Source organism: Rhinatrema bivittatum, chromosome 2, assembly GCF_901001135.1.
Source record: "Rhinatrema bivittatum chromosome 2, aRhiBiv1.1, whole genome shotgun sequence".
Lineage (NCBI taxonomy): Eukaryota > Metazoa > Chordata > Amphibia > Gymnophiona > Rhinatrematidae > Rhinatrema > Rhinatrema bivittatum.
In genome coordinates, this window is record NC_042616.1 from 552994008 (window position 1) to 553007506 (window position 13499).

The 13499-nt window shown below is 43.8% G+C and overlaps 1 protein-coding gene across 4 annotated transcripts in view; it reads left to right on the forward strand.

Annotated features, from left to right (window-relative positions):
* RTTN (rotatin) overlaps positions 1–13499 on the forward strand; it is a 685521-nt gene that overhangs the window by 522653 nt on the left and 149369 nt on the right. For all 4 annotated transcript variants that reach the window (XM_029590900.1, XM_029590899.1, XM_029590897.1 and 1 more), the window contains exon 40: positions 5309–5520. In XM_029590900.1, the coding sequence (XP_029446760.1) occupies positions 5309–5520 (212 nt within the window). The remainder of the gene's footprint in view (positions 1–5308; positions 5521–13499) is intronic.

Here is a 13499-nt window from a genome sequence, read left to right on the forward strand (position 1 = left end):
GCCATATGGTCATCTTGAGAGGCATGGTTAAAAGGTGAGGTGAAAGAGTCTTATTTTTAGCCAAAAGATCTTCATTCAAAAATTGGAAGAAGGATCCATCAGAAAAAAATAGGATAAAGCATAAGCATTGGCAAGTTAAATGTAAGACATTGATAAGACAGGATAAGAGAGTATTTGAAAAGAAGTTGGCCATAGAGGCAAAAACTCATAATAAAAACTTTTTAAAATATATCCGAAGCACAAAGCCTGCAAGGGAGTTGTTCAGACTATTAGATGAACAAGGAGTTAAAGGGGAACTTAGGGAAGGTAATGCCATCACGAAAAGACAAAAATTCTTTGCTTCAGTGTTCATTGAAGAGGATATTGGTGAGATACCTGTTCCGGAGAAGGTTTTCATTGGTGATGATTCAGATCAACTGAACCCAATCACGGTGAACCTGGAAGATGTGGTAGGCCTGATTGACACACTGAAGAGTAGTAAATCACCTGGACCAGATGCTATACACTCGAGATCTCTGAAAGAACCAAAAAATGAAATTTCAGACTTATTTCAATTCAATTATAACCTATCATTAAAATCATCCGATGTACCTGAAGACTGCAAGATGCCAATGTAACCCCCATATTTAAAAAGGGACCTGGGGTGATCCAAGAAACTATAGATCAGTGAGCCTGACTTCAGTGCCAGGAGAAATCGTGGAAACTGTTATAAAGAATAAAATCACAAAACGTTTAGATAGACATGGTTTGATGTGACACAGCCAACATGGATTTACCCAAGGGAAGTCTTGCCTTACAAATCTCCTACATTTTTTTTAAGGTGTGAATAAATGTGGACAAGGTGAACCGGTAGATATGGTGTATTTGGATTTTCAGAAGGCGTTCGACAAACTCCCACATGAGAGGCTTCTAAGAAAACTAAAAAGTAATGGGATAGGAAGCGATGGCCTTTTGTGGATTGCAAGTTGGTTAAAAGACAGGAAACACAGAGTAGGATTAAATGGTTTGTTTTCACAGTGGAAAAAGGAAAACAGTGGAGTGCCTCAGGGATCTGTATTTGGACCTGTGCTTTTTAATATATTTATAAATGATCTGGAAAGGGGTAGGATGAGTGAGGTGATCAAATTTGCAGATGACACATATTTATGCAGAGTAATTAAAACTCAAGCAGTTTGTGATAAATTGCAGGAGGACCTTGCAAGACTGGAAGATTAGGCTTCCAAATGGCAGATGAAATTTAACGTGGACAAGTGCAAAGTGATGCATATAGGGAAAAATAACACTTGCTGTGGTTACACGATGTTAGGTTCTATGTTAGAAGTTACCACCCAGGAAAGAGATCTAGACATCATTGTGGATAATACATTGAAATTGTCAGCCCAGTGTGCTGTGGCAATAAAAAAAAAGCAAACAATGTTATGAATTATTAGGAAGGGAATGGAAACTAAAACAGAGGATGTCATAATGCTTCTGTATCGTTCCATGGTGAGACCGCACCTTGAATACTGTGTGCAATTCTAGTCACTGTGTCTCAAAAAGGATATAACTACACTGGAGAAAGTGCAGAGAAGGGCAACCAAAATGATAAGGGGCATGGAACAGCTGCCCTGTGAGGAAAGTCTAAAGAAGTTAGGGCTGTTCATTTTGGAGAAGAGACAACTGAGGGGGGATATGATAGTCTACAAAATCATGAAAGGACTTGAACAAGTTAATGTAAATCGGTTGTTTTCTTTCAGATAATAGAAGGACCAGGGGGTACTCCATGAAGTTAGCAAGTAGCTCATTTAAAACAAATCGAAAATTCTTTTTCACTCCGCGCATAGTTAAGCTCTGGAATTCACTGCCAGAGGGATGTGGTTATGGCAGTTTCTGTAACAGAGTTTAATAAAGGTTTGGATAAGTTCCTAGAGGAAAAATCCATAAACTGCTATTAATTAATAAGCAATAGTAGCTTGAGATCTATTTAATGTTTGGATACTTGCCAAGTACTTGTGACTTGGATTGGCCACTGTTGGAAACAAGATGCTGGGCTTGATGGACCCTTGGTCTGACCTAGTATGGAATATCTTATGTTCTTATGAGCCCTCTAATGACAGGAAACCAGAAGTGTCCAACAGGGCCTTACAAAAAGATTGGGACATTTCCATTGGATGAAGAATGACTGAGAGGCTCACTAGACACCCACACTTAATAGCTATCTTACACTTGCATGTTGACACAGAAACACAGTGGACATTAAAGTCCCAATCTGCTTAGGTGACACAGAGATTCCAGGACTGTATCAAGGTCACGGAAGATCTTGATTTGTTTGTCTTTTTTACTGTCCTATCCAAATTTGACCAGTTGTCTTTCCTTCAAATTCCTTAACCAAATTATTCTGACAATGGATGCACCCAGCCAGCACTAGGGAACTTACCTACAGAAAATACATACTCCCTTCAAGAAAAGAGATGTTACTTTAAACCTTTGGAGATGAAGGTGGTACTGAATACAGAAAAGGTCTTGTGAAATCAGGTAATCAACAATTTTGCCCTACTTCAAACAGGCAACCAGTTATGTACTACATGAATAAGCAGGGTGGAAAGTGCTTCTGCATCCTGTGACATGAAGCAGCCAGTATATGGGATTAGCCTATCTTTCACAGATTAAGCTTAAGTGTTTTCTCACCTAGTGTAAAGGAAACTATGATGGTAGACAGACTAGATCAGAGCTTTCCAAACTGTGTGTCGGGACACGTTAGTGTGTCACCTGCAGTGTGCAGGTGTGTCGCGCGAACGTAGCACATTAAAACCCGGTCCACATAGCCACTCCTCTCCAGGTCACGCGCAGGTGATGGCACGTGATGCTGCGCCGTCAAATCCGACGCAAGTTTGGGGTTTTTTTTACTAGCAATTCGCTTTTTTTTTCCAGTTCACGGGTTGCTTATTATTGGGCGATTTTTGCTGTCAATCACGTTTTTTTGGGCTTGGTGGGTAGGACTTTAGACCAGCTGTCCCTGTCATTGGCTGCTGCTGCTGATGAGTATTGCAAGCAACAGTGTCTGGTGATCATGGAAGGTGTTATGCACCACGGCAGGCTTGAACCCTGAAGGGAGTGAAGCACTGAACTGGCAACAATCAAAAAGAAGAGGTACATGAGTGTGGGGGCCAGACATGTGCTGGGGGGAGGGGGGGAGAGATATGAGTGTGTGGGGGACAGAAACGTACTTGGGGGGGGGGGGAGAGAGATGAGTGTGTAGGGGACAGACATGCTTGGGGAGTAGAAAGATGAGTGTGTGGGGGACAGCATTGTTACTCCTAAATTATAACAATAACATTAATCTTGGAAAATTATATATTTTTAATATAAATGAAAGGTTTTCATGAGATAGGTTGTGTTGTGAAACATTTTATTTATGTATATATTTAAGGAAACATACACACATTGTCAAAATATGTTTCGTTTGTTTAACCTTTAACCTCTGGTTTGCTAGTAGACTGAATTACTGTGTCTTGAAATTATGTTTGTCTAAAAAGTGTGTCACCAACATGAAAAGTTTGGAAAGCTCTGGACTACATCATCACCTGCTAGATCCTCATGAGTGGTTCCTTGATCTGAATATGGCAAACAGGATCTTCCTTCAGTGAGGGACTATCGGGGTAATGTGTTTGTGACACCCCTGAACAGTAAGGTATTTGTCTTCTGTCCAGGAAGACATAAGGCAATTGAGCTAGATTTTTGCACTATTCATTAGTGGACAGCTGTTCTGTATGTATATTCTCCAATACTTCTGATAGTCAAGACCTTAACAAAACTCAGAAGGAACAGAGACTGTATGACTCTTATAGTGTCAAAGATAGTTGTGGTTCTTTTTCCTACTAGAGATGTTTATTCAAGAACCCAGCAGGCTTTGATCTTCTCTAGGTGTAATTACTAAGAACCAAGACCCCATGCCAAAATCCAGTCTTCATCCCTTCCAGCCTGAATATTGAGAAAGTAATAATGAGATTTGAATTGTTTGGAGAAGTGCCTTGGGTCTTTCTGGTTTCTAGGAAAGGAGTCTGCAAAAAGATCTCTGAACCCATTCTAAATTCCTTTCTAAGATTCTGCCCGACTTCTACCTTAATCAGTCATTCATCCATGCTTTTTTTCATCTTGCCCACGTGCACGTAAAAAGAAGTTGCACATCAGAAGACCGTTACCTATTTGGAGCTGACTAAATCCCATAGAAAATCCACCCAACTGTTTGTTATTTTGATCCTTATTAGCCAAGTCTCTTAGTGACAAAAAAAATTACATAGCAGATTTCATCTCATCGTTTCATCCTAGCAGGTGTGACTTCAGAGGTACATATTGAAGCCCAAGCTGTCAGGACAATGGCAATGTCAGTTGCCAATATAAGGTATACATTCTTAGAAGAGATTTGCAGAGCTGTAACATGGAGCTCTGTCCACACATTCACCAGTCATATCTGCCTTGTTAAGGCCTCCTGTCAGGATTCTATGTTTGGATTGCCCTTTCTATAGATTTGTTTGCTGAATGAAGCTCAAATCCCATTCTCTTGGGTCCATTTCTCTTATTTTCCAAGGTTATCTTCAGGTTCCATCACCACCTCTTATTTCTGGAAGGAATAGGGAGTGAATCTCCCCATTAGGATTTGCCTGATACTTCCAAGTAACTGAGATTGGTCACTATCTGAGACAGGATGCTGGGCTTGATATACAGTAACATTAGTCTTACCCACTTCTTATATTCTTATGTTCCAAAAAGGGGGGATAAAATAATAAAAAAAGTTTTACTCAATAAAAAACATGTTAAGTAGTATGTGCCACATGTTGACATTATGTCCTTTTTTTCTTTTTATTGAAGACCACCCTTAGCTAGGTAATCCTGTCTTTATGGATTGATGTTGCTACTTGCAGTCAAAGAAAGTGTAATTGCTTATCTGTATTTGTTCTCTGCTATCAGCAGATGAGCGATCTACCCAACTCACCTACCTCCCTTTTTTGAATTGTTTCTACTTCAGTTAAACCTTTACTAATTCTACTAAACCAGGCAGCAAACTGAAGAACAATAAATCCATCAGCACAGGAAACCTCCTATGCATGTCCAAAGGTTTCCAAAGAAAGTTGTAGAAAAATCTAACTGTTGATGCACACAGTGCCCATCTCTGTGGATCATTTTTCTGTTGCTATTGGAGAACAACAATTAGAGCTAAGCAATTACACTTTTCCCGGTACTATTGCTAAGCTTTAGTTAAGTATTTTAAATTGGTTGACACTTTATTTTACTGTAAAACACAAAATCATTACCTTTATTTGTTATTTAGAGACAATTTCTGAATGTGTTCATCTATCTACAACTCATCCCAATTTGTCAGCGGCCTGCCAGCAGTTCATTTCCATTCTCCTAGCGGAGGGCGGGAAAATGAAGCCCCAGGAAGCACATTGTTCGCGCCAGAGTCTAACACTGACCATACTGCTAGATGACACTAAGGGAAGTGCGTCATCAGGAAGCAAACTGTGTGAATTGATACTTCAGGTATGTTTGTATGTATTTCAGTGATATTTACTGTGATATGCTGGTTATCAGTTTAAAAAAAGTGAAGGTTTTTTATTCTTTTACTGCACCATGAGAGAATGATAAATTATTTCTAATCAATGAAGCCAGAAGTACCCTATGCTTACTTGAAAATGTATTTACCTTCAGGAGGCTATAATCACTGCTTGTAAACATTCCTACCATGAAACTTCTGATTCATAAAGACAAGAGTATTAATTCTAGAACAAAAGTTCTGTTCGTGATAGGAAACATTTTTAGATTCAACCCTTAAGACAACTATTTACCCTTCAGACTATTTATTTAAACTGATAACTGCAGCATTGATTAAGCTAATGGTATCCAGCTACTACCAAAGTTAGTTCCTTTAAAATATTTTTCATGCCACCTAAATAGACATTCCTAACATCCATATAAATTTCTTTCTGATTGGATAATATTTGATAAAAGGTAGTCAGCTGGCTTGAAAATCCCAGTACACGAATGTCTTGGGCTTCTTGTTCCGACTGCTCAGTGGATATGGAAGCAGAGTTCTCAATGTGGTGATGATGTTGCTCTGAATTTGAAACATCACAGACACTACAAGGATCAGATTTCTTTATTTGCCTTCTGTCATTTCCTGCTTATATTGGCTACCAATAGCATTCAAAGTCACTGACAATTTTTTTATTTTTTTACTATGGGGATTACTTATTGACTTTCTTTGTATTTTTTTCAAAACTTTAATAATTTTTTCCTGTGCCCTTACTGCCCCTTCCCCCACCATTTTATGTAGTATTTGATAGCTTATGCTCACTTACCTCATCCCATGCTCAACTGGGTTAATTGAATTGGAAATGGGTCAAAGAGAGCAGCCTAAGTGGATGATTGGTACCTCTTGGTTAGTGTCTTTTCTTGGGTTATATTGGAGTCTTCACTGCTATGCAAACTCAGACAAACTCAGATCCATGCTTAAGCTGTATTTTTAAAGCTCCATCCTACTCCTGATCCAGTATATGTTCAACATTGCCGCGTGGCTTTCTCCTCCCCCCCCCCCCCCCCCCTCCCGAGGTCAATGGGCCCGGCGCTCCTGCGCTGGCTGCAACGCTGCCACACGATCTGTGTCTCCCCACTCGGCCCTCGCCCTTGTCAACTTAACCTCCAACAACCCCTTGCCCGCCATAGTGTGCGAAGAACAGCAGCCTGCGACCACCCAAGTCCCCTGAGCAAATAGCATTGCATTTCTTTTCTTTTATGAGCCTTTTTCTATGCTAAACAAATGCTTCATTTTGGACTTTGCATGCAGAACGCTAACTCTCACCAAATACAGATTACCAAATGAAGGAGCACAAATGGTAGAATGACAAACTGAAATGGAAACCTCAAGAAGCCAGACTCTGTGTATGAAAATAGAAAATTAGAACCTCCATTCCTCATAACACAAATAAATCAAGAAAAATAAAGCGGCCACAACCGTGGCGGGCCGGGTCTGGCCGCATGTTTTCCTTACTGATCCGAGGCTGGCCCTCGGTGCCTCTCCCTCATTTTGTTTATTTATTTATTCATTTTTATTTTTTTTGATTCGTGGCTGCCGGGTGCCTCGTTGCTGCCGGGTGCCTTGTTGCGCCCTCTCGCACCCCTCGGGCAGGCGCGTGGTGGCTCGGCCCTCTCCTGAGTTCGGGCGCGTGGTTAGGTCGTCTGCCTACGGCGGACAGGCCCTCATTTCCCCCCTCCCTTCCCCTGGATTCGGGCATGTGTAAGCGCGTCGCGAGCAGGCCCAATTTGTTCCCCCGGCCCGCCTGCCATGCCTGAGGCGGCCGGACCGCTCGCGGGTGAAGGCAGTGAAACGGCAACGCCTATCGCGCCTACGGCGGGCCAGCCGCTCGCGATTGAAAGGCAGGGGAACGGCGCCCTTCCTCCCGAGCCGATTGAATATAGAGTAAGGGGTGCCGGCGGCATCACCAGACGGAGTGGGAGCCGTCAGCGCCAGGGGAGGTGCCTTAAAGGCGGGGCGTGATGAAAAGCGCCAAGGGCGGGACCCCCGCCGGGGTGAGGTCACGCGGCGGGGGCTCCTGGCTAAAGGACGCCTGGCTCGGTTACGGCGGGCGGTCAGAGACAGCGCATCGGCTCGGGTACCATGAAGTTGATACATATGTTAAACAAATAAAAGCTGCGGCCTTTTTACACCAAATAACAGTTGTAGCGTGTTTTCTGTTACTAATAGCTATCACAAGGGAAAACAAGCGGGGGAAAGGGGGTCGGGAAAGAGGACGACGGCACGAAGAGTAAGTGGTGGTTGCGAACGTTATAGCCCTTTGTTAATTTTTTCCTTAGTTAGGGAAAGGGTGGTCAACAATGTCACAGCCGTGGCATGTGTGAATTGAGAGGGAGATTCCGGACACCTTGGGGTGTCAGTGGAGACAAATGACTCTTCTTTGGGTGGAGGAGAATCTTGACAGTGGTTCATATTACAGGTCAGAAGGTCGATTTCTTGAGCAGGAGTCTTCTGGACCCAGGCGAGTGGGATCTCAACCTTGTTATGTTTCTGTACATAGAGCTCCTGTAGAGCATGCCTCACTTAGATCTGCTAGCAACTCATTGCAGGGAGTGAGATGCTGAAAAGATAGATGCTCTAGTTTATTCTTAGCTGCCTTTCAGCTACTCATGATAATATTTGGAGGTTACTATTGCTTTCTGTTAGATAGACAGGCTGTTTGCCCTATGGAAACCTCTGATGGGATGGATCTAAGCCAATATCTTCTGCAGTTTGGCTCTGGGCCTGTCTGGCCTTCGAGATAACTTGTGTTGCTTCTGCTAGAGCACAATCTCATCCTGGTCAAAAGCAACTGTTTTTATGCCAGTAGGAAATTGGTAAGGCAGCTATTGGCTCATCCTTGCAGCCTTTTGGAACTGATGTTCTTGGAGCTGCCCTTACTTCCTCCCTCCTGAGTAGTTGTTCAACTGGACTGATATAGCAGGATGAAATAGAAGAAGAAATTATAGCTATTAATTTTCATTCCATGAATCCTGCTACACCAGTCCAGGACCCTCCTGGGAAGTTATGCCTTCTGGAAACAGTCTGGTTGTCAGGTGCCTGTCATGTACACATGTTCTTCAGAGGAGTAGATCTTCCTTCTCAGCCTTTGTTTTTTTGCCTGTCCTCTCTTTATGTGATGTTCTTGTGTTTCTTCTCACGAAAGCAGAATATTTTGGAATTTTTTTAGTTTTTTATTAATTTGGATGCTTATGATTTATTCAATGTTTTATCCCAGGACAAGCAGGATGCTAGTCCTCACATATGGATGACATCACTGACGGAGCCCTAGTGTGGGAAAACTTTCTGTCAAAGTTTCTAGAAACTTTTGACTGGCCCTGTGAGGCCACTGAGCATGCCCAGCATACCATGATATTCTCTGCCTCAGGGGTCTCTCTTCAGTCTTCGTTTTTCCGTGCTGCTGTAGGCATCGCGGTTTAGAAGCCTTTTGAGAATTCTCTCACAAATTTGTGACAAAAAGTCATATTTTTTTCTCAGAAATTCTCCCACACGGGATCTCTCTCTGGTTTTCCACCGGCCGGTGAGTAAAATCTGTGTCTCATTTTACTCTTCGAGTAAAATAATTGTTCTCAAGATTTCTCTTTGCCTTCGGTTGTCGAGACAAAATGGCTACGGGATTTAAAAAATGTCCCGTTTGTAATTGTACAATGTCGATTACGGAACCTCACCTCGAGTGTGTTATGTGCCTCGGTGAGAAACATGATGTCAATTCCTGTCCAAAATGTGCAGAAATGACAGTGAAAAGGGAGGAAGACCCGTCAGGAAAAGATGGAACATCTGTTTCATCTGCAACTTTTACCATCTCCCTCGACTTCTACGAAATCATCTCCAGCAGGAGCCTCCAATCGGGTACTGTTTAAAAAGTGCCACCTGGAAGGATCGGGGGATCATCTGTCACAGACATCGTCGATAGCTTCGGTTAAATCGGTCGGCGAACACAGCTTGAAGCATCGACATCGACGTGCATCGGGATCGCCTCTCTCCCCAGGGGAATTGAGTGCAAAGCAGCCACAGACACAGGAAACACCCTTTTCCCTCAACGCCTGGGCCTCTTCAGCCAGAGATGCTGATTCCTGCACCTCCACAGGACTCTGTGGATGATAGGCCATTGCAGTCTCCGCCACTGCTTACAACTGCTCTGCCTGCACCAGTTGTAATACCGGAATTGTCTGATTTTATCAGGTAAGTGGTCATTCAGGCATTCAAGGAGCAACATCTTCCTCTTGCGACTTCGCCGATGCTGGTGCCTCCGATGCCGGTGCCCTCGACACCAATGCCGGTGCGTTCAGCACCGATGCCGGTGCCTTCCGCGCCAATGCCGGTGATCGCACCGATGATGCTCTCCTCATCAATGCCGCTGACTGCAATGCAGACGGTATCCATACTTCCATCAACACCAATCTTCGCACCGATTCCAATAGTCCCATCAACGCCGATACCTTCAAAATGTTTTAAGCCTCCGTGGATGCAACCATCGATGCCATCACCGATGCCAACCCCTCTATCGTCGATGCCAATACCAACGGTAGACCCGGAACGTCCAGAAATAGCACTTTTTCAACTTCTAATGAACAAGTTGGAAAAAGTGGTCGATGCCCTTCTTCCGAAACCATCAGAGGACACTTCTGAATACACCCTCTGATGATCCGCTACCAGGACCTTCGGGGCTCCATCATCCACCGAGATCCTCCTCACTATCTCCATACCGGGAAGATCCATATAACACCGGGGATGATACATATACAGATACATCATCTGAGGATTTTATGTGGGAGCCCTCACCTCCAGATCAAAGGAAGAAGTCCCCACCAGAGGATTTATCCTTTACCAGCTTTATTCAGGAGATGGCAGATACCATACCCTTTAAATTGATTGCAGAAGAAGACACCAGACAACAGACATTGGAGGTACTTCAATTTGTTGACCCTCCAAAACAGGTGTTGGCCATACCTATTCATGAGGTCCTCCTAGATCTACAACATCGAATTTGGGAGTACCTTTGTTCTGTACCTCCTGTAAACAAGCGAATGGACAACTACGTATCTGGTACAGTCTGTTCCTGGATATCAGAAATCGCAGCTCCCTCATAACTCAGTAGTAGTGAAGTCTGCTCAAAAGAAATCGAAGATAATTCGCCCACATTCTTCAAACCCCCCAGGGAAAGATCATAGATTTTTGGACTCCCTGGGTAGGAAGATATACCAAGGAGCTATCCTAAATACCAGAATTTCCTCCTATCAACTTTATATGACTCAATACCAGAGGAATCTCTGGAAGCAAATGGAGGACTTCACTACATCTCTGCCACAACAATATCAGGAGGCAGCCCAGACAATCATCCATAAAGGGCTTGAAGCTGGGAAACATGAAGTCAGAGCTGCTTATGATAGCTTTGAAACAACTTCTAGGACAGCAGCTTCAGGGATTGCGGCTAGGCGTTGGGCGTGGCTTAAGACCTCTGATCTAAGACCTGAAGTACAGGATAAACTAGTCGATTTACCATGTGCTAGGGATAACCTATTCGGTGCAAAGGCCCAAATGCCTTGGCGCAACTGAAGGAGCATTCAGAAACCCTGAGACAACTATCCCTAGTTCCACAGGAACCTGCTCCACAGACATCTCGCTGTCCCGCACGACGTGAACCCAGGCGTCCATTCTTTCGTCAGAGACGCTACTACCCTCCAGCATCCAGAGGCAGGTCTACTAGGCCGCAACAACGCTCTCAGTCCAGGCAGACAAGAACCGCTCGCCCTCAGCCCCCACCTTAGACAGGGCCTACTGTGGGGTTTTGAGGCTACAACCAGAGAACAAAGCCATCTCCCCAACCCTTGAGCAGATCTACCAGTAGGAGGCCGAATATCCTACTTTTACAACCATTGGACAAAAATAACAACAGACCAATGGGTACTTTCCATAATCTCTCGAGGTTACAAACTAAATTTCCTCTCAATTCCAACAGAATCTCCTCCGAGAATTCTCTTTCTAAGAGACGATCACATAATTCAATTACAAGTAGAATTATCCACCCTTCTGAAAGCCAGGGCGGTAGAACCTGTGCCCCGGTCTCAGCAGGGCAGAGTATTCTATTCCCTTTACTTCCTCATTCCAAAGAAAACTGGAGGCCTACATCCAATCCTAGACCTCAGAAATCTCAACAAATTTCTAAAGAAAGAAAAATTCAGAATGGTGTCTCTAGGCACCATGCTTCTTCTTCTTCAAACAGGAGATTGGTTCTCTGGATCTACAAGATGCTTAAGCTCACGTTCCAATATTCCCTCCACATTGCAAGTACCTGTGCTTCATGGTGGGCCATCAACATTTCCAATACAGAGTACTACCATTCGGACTGCCTCTGCTTCCAGAGTTTTCACCAATTGTCTGGCAGTAATAGCAGCACACTTGCAGAAAGAAAGGGTCCATGTCTTTCCTTATCTCGACGACTGGCTCATCAGAAGTCAATCTCAACAAAGAGCTCTGGCTTCTCTCAGTTGAACAATTACTCTACTTCACTCCATGGGTTTTCTCATAAATTATCAAAAGTCCCATCTCACTCCATCTCATTTGCTTCAATTCATAGGAGCAGAATTGAACACCATCCTCTCAAGGGCCTTTCTACCCGAAGATTGAGCAGAAACGCTTTCCATACTGGCAAACTCAATTCACTCAGAGAAACAAGCAACAGCTCATCAGTTTCTAACCTTACTAGGCCACATGGCCTCCACAGTGCATGTCACTCCTATGGCAAGGCTAGCCATGGGTGTAACTCAATGGACTTCAAGATCACAGTGGATCCAAGCCATTCAACCACTGTCCTCTCCAATTCAGGTAACCCACCAGCTACGTTCCTCTCTACTTTGGTGGGTGGACAAGGACAATTTGCGCAAGGGCCTACCCTTCCAGCAACCAATCCCACAAATAACTGTAACTACAGATGCTTCCACCTTGGGTTGGGGAGCTCACATAAACAATCTCCAAACCCAAGGTACTTGGACAAAACTCGAAGCAACATTTCAAATCAATTTCCTGGAGCTTCGAGCTATACGTTATGCACTGCATGCGTTCAAGGACTGCCTTTCACACAAGACTGTTCTGATCCAAACGGACAATACAGTAGCCATGTGGTACATCAACAAACAAGGAGGTACGGGCTCGTATCTCCTTTGTCAAGAAGCTGCACAGATTTGGGGCTGGGCCCTCAACCACTCAATGTTCCTCCGGGCCACTTATCTGGGAGGCATTCACAATGTAGTGGCAGATCGGCTCAGTCGTCAGTTCCAACCACACGAGTGGTCCCTGGATCCCTCAGTAGTGACCAGGATATTTCAACGTTGGGGACAACCAACAATAGATCTCTTTGCATCACATCTGAATCACAAAGTGGACAAATTCTGTTCTCTACACAGACAGAAAAACCAACCAGCCAAGGACGCCTTTGCTCGCTCTTGGAACTCAGGCCTTCTATACGCGTATCCTCCGATGCCGCTCATAACCAAAACTTAAGTGAAGCTACAACAGGACAAGGGGACCATGATATTCATAGCCCCATATTGGCCTCAACAAGTTTGGTTCCCCACACTTCTAGACCTCTCAGTCAGGGATCCCATTCGTCTAGGAGTAGCTCCCACTCTCATAATTCAGGATCAGGATCGGTTGTGCCATCCCAACCTTCAATCCCTATCCCTGACAGCATGGATGTTGAAAGCTTGATCTTACAACCACTCAATCTTTCAACCAATGTATCTCAAGTGATTATAGCTTCACGTAAACATTCCACACGAAAGAACTATTCTTCCAAGTGGAAAAGATTTACTTTGAGGTGCAGACAAATGGGTATTGATCCTTTCACCTGCCCCATGACTTCGCTTCTAGACTACTTATACCATCTTTCAGAATCTGGTCTCCAGACTTCATCAGTAAGAGTACACTT